The sequence below is a fragment of the Podarcis raffonei genome, chromosome 18 (genome assembly GCF_027172205.1).
Source record: "Podarcis raffonei isolate rPodRaf1 chromosome 18, rPodRaf1.pri, whole genome shotgun sequence".
NCBI lineage: Eukaryota > Metazoa > Chordata > Lepidosauria > Squamata > Lacertidae > Podarcis > Podarcis raffonei.
In genome coordinates, this window is record NC_070619.1 from 8,148,310 (window position 1) to 8,166,834 (window position 18,525).

Below are 18,525 nucleotides of genomic sequence, written 5' to 3' on the forward strand. Positions count from 1 at the left end.
TGCTATAATGTTACCGTTTTAGTTAAATAAGTTGCTCAAATTGTTACTAAGGTAATGGTTATTTTTCTCCTGCCAAGAAAGCACAGCAGAAAAATTGTCCAAATATAAACAGTTAACTTATTAAACCTCACAATAATTTCATAATTATGTATTTCTAAGGGTATAACCAAATCAGCAATTTTTGATAGAACTGTAAAAACTACTCTTGAGAATTTGCTATTCCGAAAATGAAAGCTCCATCTGGTTGTAAATATTAAGATTATACCAGCAAGAATGAGTCTTTCTGTAGAAAAAAGAGATTTAAATCGAGTCGTACTGAGTAGTGATTTAAATCGATTTTATTTAAACCAAATCCACCCTGTGCCCAATGCAAAAAACAGAAAGGAAAGGAAAAAGGAGGGAGATCTGGACAGGCTATATATATCCCTTATAAAATGCGTGGAGGGCTTAATTACAGGTGAAACTCGAAAAATTAGAATATCGTGAGAAAGTTCCTTGATTTCAGTAATTCAACTTAGAAGTTGAAACTAATATATGAGATCGACTCGTGACATGCAAAGCGAGATATGTCAAGCCTTGATTTGTGATAATTGTGATAATCATGGCGTACAGCTGGTGAAAACCCCAAATTAACCATCTCAGAAAATTAGAATGTTCAAGGAAATCAGCAAAACAAACGAGCAAGATTGGACCTCTGAGAAGTTGAAGCACATCTCGCTTTGCGTGTCACGAGTCGATCTCATATATTAGTTTCACCATTAATAATAATAATAATAATAATAATAATAAATTTTATTTATATCCCGCCCTCCCCAGCCGAAGCCGGGCTCAGGGCGGCTAACAACAATAAAACAATACAAAAGTACAACACAAACAACACTCTAAAATCATTCATTATAAAATTAATTAAATTCAAGCCACTGGCCACCATTGGGCCAGAGCTCCGCGAAGATTGCCGAGGGAGGGAGTCAGGCTGTGCCCTGGCCAAAGGCCTGGCGGAACAGCTCCGTCTTGCAGGCCCTGCGGAAAGATGTCAAGTCCCGCAGGGCCCTGGTCTCTTGTGACAGAGTGTTCCACCAGGTTGGAGCCACAGCCGAAAAAGCCCTGGCTCTAGTTGAGGCCAGCCTAACTTCTCTGTGGCCTGGGACCTTCAAGATGTTTTTATTTGAAGACCGTAAGTTTCTCTGTGGGGCATACCAGGAGAGGCGGTCCCGTAGGTACGAGGGTCCTAGGCCGTATAGGGCTTTAAAGGTTAAAACCAGCACCTTAAACCTGATCCTGTACTCCACCGGGAGCCAGTGCAGCTGGTATAGCACCGGGTGAATGTGATCTCGCAGCGAGGACCCCGTAAGGAGTCTCGCTGCAGCATTCAAGTTGAATTCCTGAAATCAATGAACTTTTCCACGATATTCTAATTTTTCGAGTTTCACCTGTATGACCAAGCTACACATTTTGTGTGTGTTGCATGCAATTCCATAGGAGCGAGCTTTTTTGTTTTCCTATGAGGCAGGGGCCTAGTCCAACGATAAAAGGTTCTTGAGAGATGCTTCCTAGGACAGGTTGAAACTTTACCTGGGCATTTTAAGCCGCTCCATTGGTCCTGCTGAGGTGTGCTGCGTGCATGCAAGGCAGTGAGGGGCAATGGTTAGAGTGCTGGACTCCAGGAGAGGCCAGGGTGTGACCTAAGTGGGGATTCAGCCCCTGACTGCATTCACACAGTACACAAAGCGCGCCTGGCGCCTAGCTAATTTCAAACACGGGCAAAGTCACCCATCTCAGGGGCCATCGCCGCAACATCAACTCCCCTAGTGCAACAGGGTGTCAGAAGTGGATTAAGACTTTTGCTAAAAGGTAAAGGGACCCCTGACCGTTAGGTCCTGTAGTGGCCGACTCTGGGGTTGCGGCGCTCATCTCGCTTTACTGGCCGAGGGAGCCGGCGTACAGCTTCCGGGTCATGTGGCCAGCATGATAAAGCCGCTTCTGGCGAACCAGAGCAGCGCACGGAAACGCCTTTACCTTCCCGCCAGAGTGGTACCTATTTATCTACTTGCACTTGGATGTGCTTTCGAACTGCTAGGTTGGCAGGAGCAGGGACCGAGAAACGGGAGCTCACCCCGTCATTGCAGGGATTCGAACCACTGACCTTCTGATGGGCAAGTCCTAGGCTCTGTGGTTTAACCCACAGCGCCACCCACTTCCCTTCAAGAGTTTTGCTATAGGGCTGCTAAACACAACCGGCGGGACAAACGCAGCTGACCGAACCACTTTCCAGGAAGCCCTTAAAAGCCAAACCTTCTCACTGCTCCCCAAAATAAAATTTAAGTAGCTTACAACCCGACCTACCCAAAATATCCGCATCTTTCGCTTACCCCTCTTCCAACCATCACCTGCAATGTGTGCTCGGGGAGAGGAAGGGAAAGATAACACAACAGCCTTCTGATTTGCTGCTGAATCCCATAGCAACTGTATTAGTTTCAGAGGTAAATTTCACAGGCAATAATTCCAAAGAGCTTCGGGGAGAAATGCTCAGGTTCCGACTGGATTGGAGGGGCTCTTTTGCGGCTAGGGAGCAAGGCTCAGCGTCCCTGGAACGCAAGATTAAACCTTCCCTTCTAGTAATACTTGGCATTCATATTCTGGTCCCCCAACTCCACACCGAATGGTGAAATACACAAATACAGGCCACTGGTCCATCCAGGCCTCACATCCTAGTCCAGGGGTCTGCAACCTTTAAGACAAAAAAGCCACTTGGACCCGTTTCCGAAGAAAAAAACAACTGGGAGCCGCAAAACTCGCCATTATAAAAATAACCTTTTTGTCACTTTTTTATTATTTCTTTGTTTGACCCCTCAGAATTACTCCTCCTCATAGAAATAAACGTTAAATTAACAAGTTACCTTTTTTTGTGTGTGTGTTCTTCACTCCCCTTCAAAACAGTGACCAGCGTACATGCCCCCTTTCAATGCAGTGACCAGCGTACATGCCCCTTACAATGTAGCAGGCGGGCGGGAAGGTGACGTCGGGACGGTGCGTGACTAACGCACGCACCGCCCCCATGCGACGTCACAGCCAGTACAGCGCCCGCCACAGTGGGGAGTGTCGGGGCGCACAATGCGCCTCCTCCCCTCGCTAGTATCCACCCCGGAGCCGCGGCAAAGGTGTAAAAGAGCTACATGCGGCTCCAGAGCCGCGGGTTGCAGACCCCTGTCCTAGTCTCACAGTGGCCAGCCAGATGTCCCAATGGGAAACCCGTGAGCAGGATTCGAACGCAAGAACAGTCTCCCCTCCCGTGGCTTCCAGCTACTGGTATTCAGAAGCACTGCTGCCAGAGTTTGAAACTCAAAGATATATCATCATCAGTCTTTATTACGGTCCAGAGACCCAACAAATCGTTACAAAGCAATACACAATTCAGACAGCCTACCTCCAGGTTAAACAAGCATTTTGTTCAGAATATAGGGATTATTTGTTCTTGCAACCACCGATAAAAACTATGCCACTGCTAATGTTCTAGCGTTTGTCCGGTCTTCCAATAGGAACCTGACATAGTGAGCCTCTGATTTTCCCGGGAAAGGTACCAGCAAGGGTAGTATCAGTTCAGCCCTGGCTTGCTCATATTTTGCACAGTGCAACAAAGTATGTTTTATGGAATCGATGTCTTGAGCACACGAGGTAGGGAACTCCTCTCAACCTGCCATCCAACACTGCAGAAGGAAAGACGTTTAGTCTGGCTTTGGTGAAAAGCCTTCGATAGTTTGGTACTGTCAGGTTTAAAATGTAAGATGTTAAAGACATACCCAAAGATATATAAGCTAGGCGCCCAATGGCTCCTGAGACCCAGGTTTCCGTCGCCAAAGCGAAATGTCGTTTTTGGGGCAAGACGGCTGTAAAGCCTTGTTTTTCAAATGACAGACTGACCATGACTGATTATCAGTTAAATATCTGGTTAGTTTTATAGGTCGACACCAGCACTTTGAATCGGGCCCAGAAATGAACCGGCAGCCCAGGATCGGTGCAATGTGCTCAAACCGTCTTGCCGCCCGGCGAGTGCCACGGCCGCTAAATTCTGCACCGGCTGAAGTTTCCAAACCCTAATTGGTAGCCAGTGCAGTCAGACCAGGATTGGTGTAAGATGCTCAGACCGTCTTGCTCCGGTGAGAAACCTGGCCGCTGAATTCTGCACCGGCTGAAGTTTCCGAACCGGCAGCCCTACGTAGAACGCACTGCAGCAATCTAACCTTGAGGTTACCAGAGCATAGGCAACAGTAGTTAGGCTATCCCTGTTCAGATACGGGCGTAGCAGCTGGGCCACCTGACCATTAGGTCCTGTCGTGGCCGACTCTGGGGTTGCGGCGCTCATCTCGTTTTACTGGCCGAGGGAGCTGGCATACAGCTTCCGGGTCATGTGGCCAGAATGACTAAGCCACTTCTGGCGAACCAGAGCAGCGCACGGAAACGCCGTTTACCTTCCCGCCGGAGTGGTACCTATTTATCTATTTGCACTTTGATGTGCTTTCGAACTCCAAGGTTGGCAGGAGCAGGGACCGAGCAACGGAAGCTCACCCCGTCATTGCGGGGATTCGAACTGCTGACCTTCTGATCGGCAAGTCCTAGGCTCTGTGGTTTAACCCACAGCGCTACCCGCGTCCCTTATGCACACATATGAATTTCATGCACACATCCTTATTCCCTCCCAACAGCGCTGGAAGGGGTCTGAAAGCAACTGGAGGTGAAAACTGGTCACAGTTCCAGTCACCTTGCACCTGCTCGCCTCTGGCGACATAGCAATCGCCAGGCAAAGAGAAGAAAGAGTTGTGTCACTCTTCAGCTGGCGGTGAGTAGTAATTAACTAACAGGTGTGGAGGAGGGTGCGAGCAGGAAGTGGTTTTTTTCTTCTTCTTTTACTGTGGACTAGTAACTTAACGCGGGTGGCGCTGTGTGTTAAACCACAGAGCCTAGGACTTTGAGATCAGAAGGTCAGCGGTTCGAATCCCTGCAATGACGGGGTGAGCTCCCGTTGCTCGGTCCCTGCTCCTGCCAACCTAGCAGTCTGAAAGCACGTCAAAGTGCAAGTAGATCAATAGGTACCGCTCCGGCGGGAAGGTAAACGGCGTTTCCTTGTGCTGCTCTGGTTCACCAGAAGCGGCTTAGTCCTGCTGGCCACATGACCCGGAAGCTGTAAGCCGGCTCCCTTGGCCCGTAAAGCGAGATGAGCGCCGCAACCCCAGAGTCGGCCACGACTGGACCTAATGGTCAGGGGTCCCTTTACCTTTAGCTAGTAACTTAAGAGGAGCAAATTTGCAAAGCAGGACAAGAGATATGGGTTTTTGCTTGTTTGTTTTTAAAAAATACAGGGCGGACCACCTGTTTCGCACGCAGAGAGCGCCTGGTTCAATCCTGGCAATGCCCATGGAAAAATACGAGACGGCAATTTGCACCTGAGAGAGCCGTCAGAGGAGCCGTCAGGGGCCTGACCTCATATTCCTTCACTGGAAGAACTAAATGACCCTCGCGGTCACTTCCAACACAACAATTCCAGGACTCCGGCAAGGAAAACGCTGCAGAGAAATTCACTGGATGTCCCTGAGTTCTAGCGTTAGGATGGAGGAAGGGAAATAATCTCGACTTATTTTCTTTATGCCATTCATTATTTTATATGTTCCCATCTTTCAGTTTTCTCTAAACTGGAAATAAAAACAACAACCCACAAATGTTGTAGCTTGTAAGTTTGCTCCATCCCTTTGGTTATTGTTATTTAGTGAATTTATATCCTGCCCTATACTTGCAGGTCTCAGGGACGTTCACAGGAACGCCTTTCTCTGAACCCAACTCGAACCCAGGAGCTTCTGCACGCAGAAAGACTGCTGAGCTGTGACTTAGGGCCCTTTTATCTACGGGACCGACTCTCCTGGTCTGCCCCGCAGAGGACCTTAAGGTCCAAGAATAACTAGTTTGGAGGTCCCGGGCCCTAAGGAAGTCAGACTATCCTCCACCAGGGCTAGGGCCTTCTCAGTGATGGCTCCGACCTGGTGGAATGCTCTGTCCCATGAGACCAGGGCCCTGCAGGATTTAACCTCCTTCCACAGGGCCTGTAAGACAGAGCTATTCCACCTGGCCTTTAATCTGAATCCAGCCTGATATTTTATTTCCCTTCCCCTCTCCTTTTATGAAGATCACCCGCTCTGAGACCCCACAGCTAATTCTCCCCCAGCCTCCTCGCTGGCCCAAGTAGGACCAATTCAGCCAGCTAGCCCTGGGGGTTATCTAATGCTTATTTCCCCAAACTGATTTTTATTGTTATTCATGTTTTTATATTGTATTTTATGCCGCTTTTATAATTGTTTTAGATTTGTTGTTAGCCGCCCTGAGTTTTTGAACCGGGAAGGACAGGGGTATAAACAAAAAACCATTTTTATTATTATTATGAGCTGAGATCTTTCTTTCTTTCTTTCTCTCTCTCTCTCAAAGCAAGATCGGGTGCCAGAATTTCCTAACCGGATCTCCTCTCCGCCCAGCTGCTAGTCATCCTGGGGTGGCCGTCCCCAGGAAAAGAGGCCCAGCTGGGTGTATGTGGGCCAACTGACTTTGGAGTGTCACAACCAACCCAGCTGCTGTGGCGCTGTCAGCGGGCCTTGGGTTGCAACAGGCTTTTCGGCCTGAGGGAATGTGGTCGACTGGCGAGGGTGCTGCGCTCAGGACCTGTGGGAGACCAGGGTTCGAGTCCCCGCACTCGGACACGGTAGCTCCCTGGCCACTCGCTGTCACCTTGCTCCGCCTCTCAGGCTTGTTGTTAGCCAGGCGCCAGGCGCGTTTTGCAACTGGCACGGGTCCGATTGAGACCGCATGTTCATATAAGATCTCAGCTGCTGGATCCGACCCAAAGGAGGCCTATCTAAGCCCAGCCTCCTGTCCTCGCAGTGCTCCAAAGACAAACCCTCGAGTAGGAGGTGGCAGCAGTAGCTTTCTCCGGGTGTTAAAAATTAGCCGGGCGCCAAGGCGCATTTTGCGACTGGCGCAGGTCCAGTTGCGACTACGTGGGGATCTCTGGGTGCCAAGGCTGGCGGCTGACATCTCCATCAAGCCGGCCCCTCCAGGTTTCTTAAGCAGGTCAGCATAAGAACTTATTTGTTGGCCTGATCTCCCACCGTTTTCTCCACGGTTCAGCCCCCTCCTCAGTTCATCCCTGAAGCAACCCTGTGAGGTAGATCAAGAGGTTGTGACTGACTCCAAGGTCACCCAGTGAGCTTCACGGTTGGAGTGTGGATTTCCAGCAGAGCCTCCATAGACAGAGCCAGTCTACCTTGGTAGTGAATAAGAGCAGGAGAAGGCTGCTCTTGAATCCTGCCAGTGGGCATCCCATTGCGGGCATCGCGGTGGGCCACTGCAAAGACAGGAAGGGTGCTGGGCTGGATGGGCCTGACTCTTCAAACGCCAGGAGCAAGGGTGTGGATTTGAGTCCCTGCAAAATCTGTGTGATACTGGGCCAGTGGTGCCAGAGGTTTGAGAGGTTATAAAGTCCCTTCCAGCGTTAGAAACTCAGAAAAAAATCTAGGTTAAATCTAGGTTACGGTCGCTACCACAGAATGTCTGTTTGCCAGGGGGTTGGAATAAAATAATAAATGCCGTTTTTGAGCTATTTTAGCCGATTTTCGCCCAGACGCTACTTCCGGCTGCAGTATTTCGGGTAAGTCCGGGGAATTTCGGACGTACCGCAACCCTATTTTGCAACAATTCACTAGCAATAAGGAGAAACACACGCAGTGGAAATGGAAAGGACACTAAAAATGGACTAAGGAAGAGGTTTTTTAACTGTGCTCGCCACGCGGTCGCAAACGGACCCCTCGCCAGTAGCAAAGAGCGCCTGGCTCCTGGCTAATTTCTAACACTGGACTCGCTGGACAGTGCTGATGCCCAAGCAACAATCTGGCTCCCCCAGCCACCCAGGGGGGCTCAAAACAGGCTGAGAACAGCAGAATGACCCCATTTCCTTGGTTTTGCACCCACTCGTTCAATACACACCTGCGATTTCATTTTAAGGTTTGTGTGCCGGAGGGGGTGGGATCCCACACTTGTCCCCACCGACCCCACCGAAAAGTAAATTGCACGGGCAAGCAAGTCACGTTCCGGGGTTGCAGAGGAAAGCAGCCTTCTGCAACCTCGCTCTGCCTTCTCTTGCAGCTGATAAACACTCATTAGCAAGCAATTGCTGTAACGAAGAAGAAGAAGAAGAAGAAGCCATGCCATCCAGTGTGTAATTAGCACAAACCCTCCTCCTGCCCTCGGCTGAGGCCCTTGCCGTGTAACCAACACCCTACGTTAAAAATAGAGTCCGGGACGCAGTCCCAATTTGCCCTCACCGGAGGCTGAGGTTGCCAACGATAAACAGGTTTGCCTCTCCTGGTTCCTGCCGGCCCGTCTCGGAGGGAGGGAAGGCAAGCAGGCAGGCAGCCTATGGATGGGGCAAGGGGAAATGTGCCCTTTAAAAAGGAAGAAAAAACCCCAGAATATTAGATTTTTCAGGAGTCCCTGCTGAGCAGAAACTTTTTATTTCTCGCTGAATAAACTTGAGCCCGTCTTAAGAGGCCAGGGAGTGTTTCAAAACATTCACACAGTTGCCGAGCCGCCGCAAGAGCACATCCGGAGGATTGTTTGGCAACCCTCCAGGAAAACCCTCCAGAGTTGGGCGACCTCCTGGTGACGGAGATCCCAACAAGCCAGACTCGCCCCGTCCTTCGCCCCACGACACAAGCAAGAGACAAGCCCTCCCTCCTGTGCCTTTGAAGTCAATTCAGAGGTGGCGCCCTAGGTTGAGCACAAACACTCAGACTGAAGCAGCTGGGTGCCAAGGGTTTTCGCCAGGGGGGGGTGGGAAGGGGACTGGCTGCCCCCGCCGCCCTGAGAAAGCCTGGAAAGCAAGCCCCGAACGGGCCTCAACCTGTCGCACAGCTTGGGGGTTGGGGCTGGGGGTCAAAAAGGCAGGATGCAAGCTTCTGGGCGACACAGGACTCTCAGGCTGGAGATGGGATAGAGAGATTAGGTGGGTGGTGAGCTGGTTCTGTAACTGATGCAGAGTATGGACTTCCTCTCTCTGTTCTCTTTAAAACTCCAGATTTTGGGGGCGGGGGGGAGAGAGAAATATGGGGCAAGAACCTGCTGGTTGTGTTCCACTATCCAGCCGAAGAGTCCTGTGTGACACGGAGGCCCGCAATACAACATAGCCAAGGACATAAAGCTCTAAGCTTCCCGCTAAGCATGGCGCACCCCACACAGAGCACCCGCCCCATTCCCTGAGCCCCTCATTTCCCAAGCCTAGCCCCACATGTCAAAGAAAGCGGGGTCCCCCCCCGCTTAGCAGGAAGACTGAGGGGTCCAGCGAGCACGCACCCCGATTTTCCTGCCGCCGAGAAACGGGTCTCTTCGTGCGGGTTACTCAAATGGATGCCGCAATTTGCAGCGAACGATGGATTAAAAGTAAAGAGCTCTGGGGTTTGGGAAAAAGCACTTGTTTCTTAAAACTGTCAGAGGGGTCAGTCCTTTAAAAAGACCTCTGAAAGACTCTTTCCTTTCCAAATTGACCCACTCTTTGATTGACATGGCATTCTTGGGGGGGCGGGGGTTTGAGAACTGGCATTTTTTGGGGAGGGGGGCATTAAACCTCCTTTAAACTCCCCTCCCCACATATAAGGGATTCTCCCTACATTTGAGGGTCTTTACTCTGAACCCCACTCAGCTGTGCCTTATTATTATTATTATTATTGGGGGGTTATTGATTTAAAACCTCCACCTTAGTCTTTCCACTACAGTACTTACTAGTTGGCTTCTCTCGTTCACAAGGCAGACTTTTTTGGGGGGGGGTCGGGAAGAAGAAATTATTCACAAATAAGACGCTCAAAGCTTGCCAATGCTAGACCTGTTTTCCTGGAGGAAGAGCCGTAGAACTCTGTGGGGGTTACTTTGGAGTAGGCATTGTACTATAAACGGGGGGGGGGGTTTGCCCTGTCCATCTTCCCCCATCCCAATATCTGTCTGGGACAGGCTCACTGGTCTTTTTCGGGCGAGAACAGAGAACTCCTTGTATCCTGAGAATTCGGCAAAGTCAGGCCCATAACTCACCACCCAAACTGCTATATTTAAAGTGGGGGGGGGGTATGTCCAGTCTATGGCTCACCCTCCCAATTTTCTGCTGGGACATGGGGGGGCAGTTTGTAAATCTGCCTTTCCACATCATGCTCTAATATTACACAGCTCCCCTATGAAAATGGGGAGGGGGTTCCCTTCTTTTTCCAGGTCCCCATTTTTTGGAACTGGGGGGGGGATCTTTAGAGACAGGTGCTTAGTGGGGGGGGCAGTTCTGTCTCTGTTTCCTTAGTCCTGTAACAGTCACACCCCCCCCAAAAAACCAAGTCACCTCAATTCATAATTATAAAAACATGGATCTGCTTGTATCCAGGCCTCTTTCGTTGTGTATGGGGAGGGGGTGCTTCTCACAATAGTAGCCTTTTTTTTTTTTAAGGAGGGGGAGTTCTGTCTTTCCTCATTTCATCACACCCTAAGGACACACGTCCTCCCCCCCCCTCCCCAAACTCTCCTCCATCAACTTCCTCCTTTTCCAGGTTACTTTTTCCGGAGGGGGAGAAAAAGAAGAAATCACACTACAAAATGGCCCTTCTGGGGAAGGGGAGAAAAAGGGACCCCCCCCAATTTATCCAACACCTCCCCAATGCAATTATGAAAGGGGGGGGTGTTCCACGCTTATTCAGACTAATTTTGGAAGAGCCGACAGAGGGAGGGGCACAAAATCCACTTCTCAGACTCACATTTTTTTGGAGGGGGGGAAGGATCGGTCTCCCCAATCCCGTAGCCACCCCCTCTAACCCATAATATATTTGAAGGGGGGGGTGTCCATCTCATTCAGTGTAGGGGATCTTGTGCCTACATGGTTTGAGGGGGGGTTCACTTCTCATCTTCCTCCCCCCCCCATATTTATGAAATAAAGGAGCGCTACCACCTCTGACGACCCCATTTAAAAAGGGGGGTTCACTGTCCCCTCCCTATCTAAACAATGAGGGCGACCCCCTTTCTTTTCCTCATTATACTTCTCTCCTCTTTTCCACCCCCCATTATAAGAAAAGGGGCATTTATTGATTGGGGGGGTCCCTTTTCCGCCCTTTCCCCATACTATTAAGGGTGTGAGTCTTGCCTGTTCATAAGAGGGGGGGCGCTGTCCCCTTTTCCTTCCTCCATTATAAGAGGGGGGTCTCCATAGGTGGTAAGAGTCCTCGCTCCGTAAATATATAGGGGTGTCTGTCCCCAGACCCTTCTCTAAGGAGGGGAGGGATCTCCTTCACTCCTCCCCCCCCAATACAATGCCCCCCACTCTACGGATAGGGGGGGCTCATTTCCTCTCCCCTAATAATAATAATAATAATTTATTATTTGTACCCCGCCCATCTGGCTGGGCCTCCCCAGCCACTCTGGGCGGCTTCCACAGAAACCAAAAATACAGTAAAATATCACACATTAAAAACTTCCCTGAACAGGGCTGCCTTCAGATGTCTTCTGAATGTCAGGTAGTTGTTTATCGCTTTGACATCTGCTGGAAGGGCGTTCCACAGGGTGGGTGCCACCACCGAGAAGGCCCTCTGCCTGGTTCCCTTTTCTCCCTTTCATTTTTGTTTTTCCTTTATCATGTGGGTTATTATTTGTATTATTTATATTTGTATTATTTGTACTTCTGTTTATGCGAGTGATGGATGTTTGTTTGTTTGCGAAATAAATAGTTTTATTATAATAATAAAATAATATATACCCCACCCATCCGGCTGGGTTTCCCAGCGGCTCACAACAAATTAAAAACAGAATAAAACATCAAACATTAAAAACTTCCCTAAAGAGAAGAATCTGAAGAAGTGTGCATGCACACGAAAGCTCATACCAAGAACTAACTTAGTTGGTCTTTAAGGTGCTACTGGAAGGAAAAAAAATTTTTTGTTTTGACTATGGCAGACCAACACGGCTACCTATCTGTAACTTCCCTAAAGAGGGCTGCCTTCAGATGTCTTCTAAAAGTCAGATGGTTGTTTATTTCCTTGACATCTGATGGGAGGACATTCCACAGGGTGGGCGCCACCACCGAGAAGGCCCTCTGCCTGGTTCCCTGTAGCTTTGCTTCTCGCAATGAGGGAACCACCAGAAGGCCCTCAGCGCTGGACCTCAGCGTCCGGGCAGAATGATGGGGGTGGAGACGCTCCTTCAGGTCTACTGGACCGAGGCTGTTTAGGGCTTTAAAGGTCAGCACCAACACTTTGAATTGTGCTCGGAAACGTACTGGGAGCCAGTGTAAGAGGGGGAAAGCAACTCTCCAGTGATGAACTGAGGGGATACCCTCCTCCCTACCTTAATAGGGGTTCCCCACTATACATGAAGCGGGGGTCCGCCTTTCCTATTAATGAGGACAGTGTGTGCAGGGGGGGTCCCCTTTTCAATGAGGGGGAAGGCTACTCTCTACTGACGAAACGGGACCCCCCCTTCCCTTCCCTCTATACATGATGTGGGGGGGTCCATCTTCCCTCTCCCCCAATTATGATGAGGAAGGGGACTCTGTGTATTAAAAAGGGGGGACCTTTTTTAAAAAAGGAGGTGCTCCTCTCTAGTGACGAAGTGGAGGTCCCCCTTTCCTTCCCTACCTTAATAGGGGTCCCCCACTATACATGAGGTAGGGGGTCCTCATCTCCGATTAATGAGGTGTGTGTGTGGAGGGGGGGTCCCCGCTTCCCTCTCCCCCAGTTATGATGAGAAAGGGGGTGCTCCCCATATTAATGAATACCTCTCTTTTAAACAGGGGGTGCTCCCCATATTAATGAACACCTCTCTTTTAAACAGGGGGTGCTCCCCATATTAATAAACACCTCTTTTTTAAAAAGGGGTGCTCCCCATATTAATGAACACCTCTTTTTTAAAAAGGGGTGCTCCCCATATTAATGAACACCTCTCTTTTTTAAAAAGGGGTGCTCCCCATATTAATGAACACCTCTCTTTTAAACAGGGGGTGCTCCCCATATTAATGAACACCTCTCTTTTAAACAGGGGGTGCTCCCCATATTAATGAACACCTCTCTTTTAAACAGGGGGTGCTCCCCATATTAATGAACACCTCTCTTTTAAACAGGGGGTGCTCCCCATATTAATAAACACCTCTTTTTTAAACAGGGGGTGCTCCCCATATTATTGAACACCTCTTTTTTTAAAAGGGGGTGCTCCCCATATTAATGAGGAGGGGGTGGGCTTTTCCTCCCCCGTCTATTATAATGACACGAGGAGAGGGAGAGTGTGTGGTGGGGGGGACTCTATTTAAAAAGGGGGTCCTCTTTTTAAAAAGGGGGTGCTCCCCATATTAACGAGGGGGTGGCCTTTCCCTCCCCCGTCCATTATAATGACACGAGGAGAGGGAGAGTGTGGGGGGGCTCTATTTAAAAGGGGGGTTCTTTATTTAAAAAGGGGGTGCTCCCCATATTAATGAGGAGGGGGTGGCCTTTTCCTCCCCCGTCCATTATAATGACACGAGGAGAGGGAGAGTGTGGGGGGGCTCTATTTAAAAAGGGGGTCTGTTTTTTTAAAAAGGGGGTGCTCCCCACATTAATAAGGGGGTGGCTTATTCCTCCCCCGTCTATTATAATGACACGAGGAGAGGGAGAGTGTGGGGGGGCTCTATTTAAAAAGGGGGTGCTCCCCACATTAATGAGGGGGGTGGCCTTTTCCTCCACCGTCCTTTATAACGACACGAGGAGAGGGAGAGTGTGTGGGGGGGCTCTATTTAAAAAGGGGGGTTCTCTTTTTAAAAAGGGGGTGCTCCCCATATTAATGAGGGGGGTGGCCTTTCCCTCCCCCGTCCATTATAACGAGGAGAGGTAGAGTGTGTGTTGGTGGGGGGTCCCCTCCAAGGCCTATATATATATATATATATATGGGGGGGTCGTGCCTCCCCTCCCCCCCACAGAAGCCCCGCCCCCTCCTCCCCCCCCGCGACCACCCACCTTGCGCCCCTGGTAGGCCTCGAAGGCGCGCAGGGCCGAGTCGGTGAGCTTGACGTGGAAGACGGAGACGCGGGTGCCGCGGCCGAGCCGCCCGCACGACAGCGCGTAGCCCCCCTCCGCCAGCGCCGCCATCTTGGGAACCTCCGCCGAGGGAGGAGGAGGCGGCAGCGGCGGAGGCACAGGCGCCCGGCCACGCCCCCTCATGCCTAGATTATGCGGCGCCGCGTGCCACGCCTTCCACGCCCTCCGCCTGACCCTCGCGCGGAGAACCTCCGACGCTCGCTCCGCCCCCCCCATGGCGTCATCGCGCAGCCGCGAAGCACGCCGGGAAACGTAGTCTGGGGTTTTTTTTTTTTTCTTCCCCTTCTCTTCTGCCCCTCTCTCTGTCCCACGCTGGATTAAACAAGGGCATGCTGTCTTCTACAGCAACGACCACGGCGATAAATAATAATAATAATAATAAATAATGATGATCACGATAATAATAAATAATAGTAATAATAAATATTAATTATTGAATAATTGAATATTGAATATTAATTATTGAATAATTAATAAGTGTGATTTTTAATAAGGTTATGGTGTATGTTTGTTTCTTTTATCAAAACAAAAAATTTTCTTCCTTCCAGTAGCACCTTAAAGACCAACTAAGTTAGTTCTTGGTATGAGCTTTCGTGTGCATGCACACTTAGCTCATACCAAGAACTAACTTAGTTGGTCTTTAAGGTGCTACTGGAAGGAATTTTTTTTTTTTGTTTTGACTATGGCAGACCAACACGGCTACCTATCTGTAACTGTTTCTTTTATGTGTTTGTTTATAATGTTGTGAAAACCCAATAAAATTTTTTTTTGGGGAAATGATAAATAATATTTAATATTAAATTATATTTAATATTTATAATTATATTTAATATTTGATGAATTATTGGGCGGAGTCTAAATAATAATGAACCAGTAAAGTAAAGGTAAAGGTACCCCTGCCCATACGGGCCAGTCGTGTCCGACTCTAGGGTTGTGCGCTCATCTCACTCAAGAGGCCGGGGGCCAGCGCTGTCCGGAGACACTTCCGGGTCACATGGCCAGCGTGACATCGCTGCTCTGGCGAGCCAGAGCCGCACACGGAAACGCCGTTTACCTTCCCGCCAGTAAGCGGTCCCTATTTATCTACTTGCACCCGGAGGTGCTTTCAAACTGCTAGGTTGGCAGGAGCAGGGACTGAGCAACGGGAGCTCACCCCGTCACGGGGATTCGAACCGCCGACCTTTCGATCGGCAAGCCCTAGGCGCTGAGGCTTTAACCCACAGCGCCACCCACGTCCCACCAGTAATAAACCAGTAGAATCCATTAATTCCAAAGGGCCTCCCACCCCCACGGCTAACGTTGGATGGAGATTTGATTAACAAGTTAATTTAGCATAAACAGCTATATTCATTATAGGACGTACATTTAGTCCTAGAGCATCATGTTGTGTAATTTATCGTTCTTTTTATATACGGTATATATTAAGCGTTACGTTAGCTGTGCCCAGTGATTTTCAATGGGTCTACTCTGTTTATGTACTTGGATGCAACAACTGACCCCAATTTATGTTTCATGTGGTTATAAACTCTTATTTGCATGTTGTGCAACTCTTTTATTTATTAATTTTTTATATTTCAGTCTATATTGATGAATCACACGGTTGTACTTATGCGTTTAGTGCCATTTATATGCCTTAACAAAGTTTTATACAGTATAGAAATCTAATTCCTCAGGAAGTGGTAGAGAAAGACTACATGTACGGCAGCTCGAGAGGGCCAAAAACCCTCTTTCGCTTCGTTTTGGCGCGCAGTGCGCAAGCGCCTTACCGCAAAGCACGCTGGGAAGTGTTGTTTTCACTCTGGATAACAGCGTCGCGATTACTTTTTTTTCCAAATAATTACATAATTCATGCCATCCATAGCAACCTGCTATGTGTATCTCTCGAAATAAAGAATAATAATAATAATAATAATATAAATAAATAAGGCGCGCAAAGAATGCTGGGTAATTCTCTCTCCCCGCCTCCTTGTTGCTATGCGCGTCACAGGCCAAACTCATAATACTGTGGCTGAGGGGGCGGGGCCATTCAATGACGCCTACGTGTTGCGTCACGAGGGGCGGGGCCAAGGTGTTTTTCCTTCTCCCCGACCCTCTCCGACGTCAGCGAGACGCCGCCCTCTATTGGTCGAAGCCGAGAAGCGCGCCTCCGCCGCAAAAAAAAAAAACTACGTTACCCGGGATGCAAAGCGGCGGACGCGCACCGCCTTTTCCGGTCCAATCTTTCGATTTTGATTGGCGCGACGTCGCGGGCCAAAGAAGCGCTTCCGTTTCTGGAGAGCGAGAGGACGGGGCGAGGGACGAGGAAAAACATGGTCAGTTTGGCAGGAGGCAGGTAAGAGCTCGGCCGGAGCAGCAGCAGAGAGAGGGGGAGGCCTGAATTGTGCTGGGAGCCTCTCAGCATGCACAGAGTGAGTGAAGCTTCTGCGCATGCGCAGAACTGCCCCTGGTGGTTGAAGCCCCTGAGCATGCACAGAGTGCACCTTATCTATTAAAGCCATGTGGCAAGACGTGGTGTTCCTTCTGCAGGGTCTTTTCCTTCCACTTCCAGAGTGTGAATATGCACCAGAGCATACGCAGAATACCTGTGAACATAATAATAATAATAATAATAATAATAATTTTTTATTTATACCCTGCCCTCCCCAGCCAGGACCGGGCTCTGGGCGGCTAACAACCAATAATAAAAACAAGTTGATTAAAATACAATTTTAAAAAGATTAAAGTACAACATTAAAACATTAGGGTGCAGCCTCTTCGCAGGGGGAGAAAGGAAAAAGAAAGGGGGGGAGGGAATCAAACTGATTCTAAGCCAAAGGCCAGGTGGAACAATTTACAGGCAAGAAGAAGAAGAAGAAGAGTTTGAATTTGATATCCCACTTTATCACTACTCGGAGTCTCAAAGCGGCTAACATTCTCCTTTTCCCTTCCTCCCCCACAACAAACACTCTGTGAGGTGAGTGGGGCTGAGAGACTTCAGAGAAGTGTGACAGGCCCAAGGTCACCCAGCAGCTGCATGTGGAGGAGCGGGGAAGCGAACCTGGTTCACCAGATTACAAATCCACCTCTCTTAACCACTACACCACACTGGTTTCCTGCCCCCTGCAGACAGTGTACTTTCTGAGCATGTACAGAGTGCATTTCTGGCCTGGAGGGGAGAGGTCTAAGGCTTTCTACTGAGACCTGAACGTCCTCATCAAAACATACTGTAGTATCTCTGGTTGCGAACGGGATCTGGTTGCAGAAGGCAACCAGCATATGCACGGGTTGCGATTCGCCGCTTCTGTGCATGCGTGTGACGTCATTTTGAGCGTATGCGCGAGCTGCGAAACCTGGAAGTAACCCTGTCTGGTACCTCTGGGTCACCGCAGGACGCAACCTGAAAAGATTTAACCTGAAGCAAACGTAACAAGAGGTATGACTGTACGCTTATAAAAATATAAAACTCAACACACACAAAAGCAGAAATGTCTGTCGTAATGAAACCTCAACAAAGCAAGCAAAAGGTTCTCTTTTCTCTCTCCCCCAGATCCTTCCTCCTCATGCAGAGGATTTCGGCTGCTGTGATTTACCGACGTGGGATCAGTTCCCTTTTCTCCATGCCGTTGTCTCCAGAGCCAGCAGCTGCCTGCCGGAGTTTCCCTCAGCTGGTGACGCCATGGGGCTGCCAACAGATCCGGACGAAAGCCCGCGGCAATGAGTACCAACCCTCAAACCTCAAGAGGAAACACAAGCATGGCTGGATCAAGCGCATCCGCACTCGCAGCGGCATCGAGGTGATTCTCCGACGGATGTTGAAAGGCAGGAAGTCTCTGACCCATTAAAAAAACACCCCCTGCGTCAAAAGCTGCAAACCGGTTCATTTTGCTGTAATGCGCTAAAGAGTCTTGCGCACCACAAACTGGAACAGAAGGTCTTCCATTTCTGCAATGTCTGTGAGGGTCCTTGCTTGGATTGCAAGCCAAGGATTTTTCTATGGGGATTTGTCAACTGAATCGAAACTTTCGCAGGTGTCATTGCCGTACAGGAATCAAGATTTATTTCCCACCTTTCTGCAAAGCAAATAAATTGTTGTTGTTGTTTAGTTGTGTCTGACTCATTGTGACCCCCTGGACCAGAGCACACCAGGCACTCCTGTCTTCCACTGCCTCCCGCAGTTTGGTCAGACTCATGCTGGTAGCTTCGAGAACACTGTCCCACCATCTCGTCCTCTGTTGTCCCCTTCTCCTTGTGCCCTCCATCTTTCCCAACATCAGGGTCTTTCCCAAGGAGTCTTCTCTTCTCCTGAGGTGGCCAAAGTCTTGGAGTCTCAGCTTCAGGATCTGTCCTTCCAGTGAGCACTCAGGGCTGATTTCCTTCAGAATAATAATAATTTGTTATTTATACCCCGTCCACCTGGCAGGGTCCCCCCAGC

The 18,525-nt window shown here is 49.4% G+C and overlaps 2 protein-coding genes across 3 annotated transcripts in view; one reads left to right on the forward strand and one right to left on the reverse strand.

Moving 5' to 3' along the window:
- ELL (elongation factor for RNA polymerase II) overlaps positions 1–14,213 on the reverse strand; it is a 53,654-nt gene extending 39,441 nt beyond the window's left edge. Inside the window, exon 1 of one of the 2 annotated variants that reach the window (XM_053372348.1) lies at positions 14,034–14,213. In XM_053372348.1, the coding sequence (XP_053228323.1) occupies positions 14,034–14,165 (132 nt within the window). In that variant the 5' untranslated portion in view covers positions 14,166–14,213. The remainder of the gene's footprint in view (positions 1–14,033) is intronic. The other variant, XM_053372349.1, reaches the window with a different exon arrangement.
- A 22-nt stretch (positions 14,214–14,235) lies between these two features.
- MRPL34 (mitochondrial ribosomal protein L34) lies at positions 14,236–18,197 on the forward strand. The gene is made up of 3 exons (XM_053372853.1): positions 14,236–14,366; positions 16,219–16,446; positions 17,641–18,197. Exons 1-3 carry the CDS (start codon positions 14,236–14,238, stop codon positions 17,933–17,935), a joined length of 654 nt encoding a protein of 217 aa, XP_053228828.1. The 3' UTR covers positions 17,936–18,197.
- Positions 18,198–18,525: the final 328 nt, after the last annotated feature.

Bases quoted from the DNA above. Each gene is read 5' to 3' on its own strand.
- MRPL34 (XM_053372853.1), top strand. From the start codon at position 14,236: ATGCCTAGATTATGCGGCGCCGCGTGCCACGCCTTCCACGCCCTCCGC. The intron at 14,367-16,218 runs GTAGTCTGGGGT...CTCCGACGTCAG, and splicing joins CGCGAAGCACGCCGGGAAAC to CGAGACGCCGCCCTCTATTG. The intron at 16,447-17,640 runs GTAAGAGCTCGG...TCTCTCCCCCAG, and splicing joins GTCAGTTTGGCAGGAGGCAG to ATCCTTCCTCCTCATGCAGA.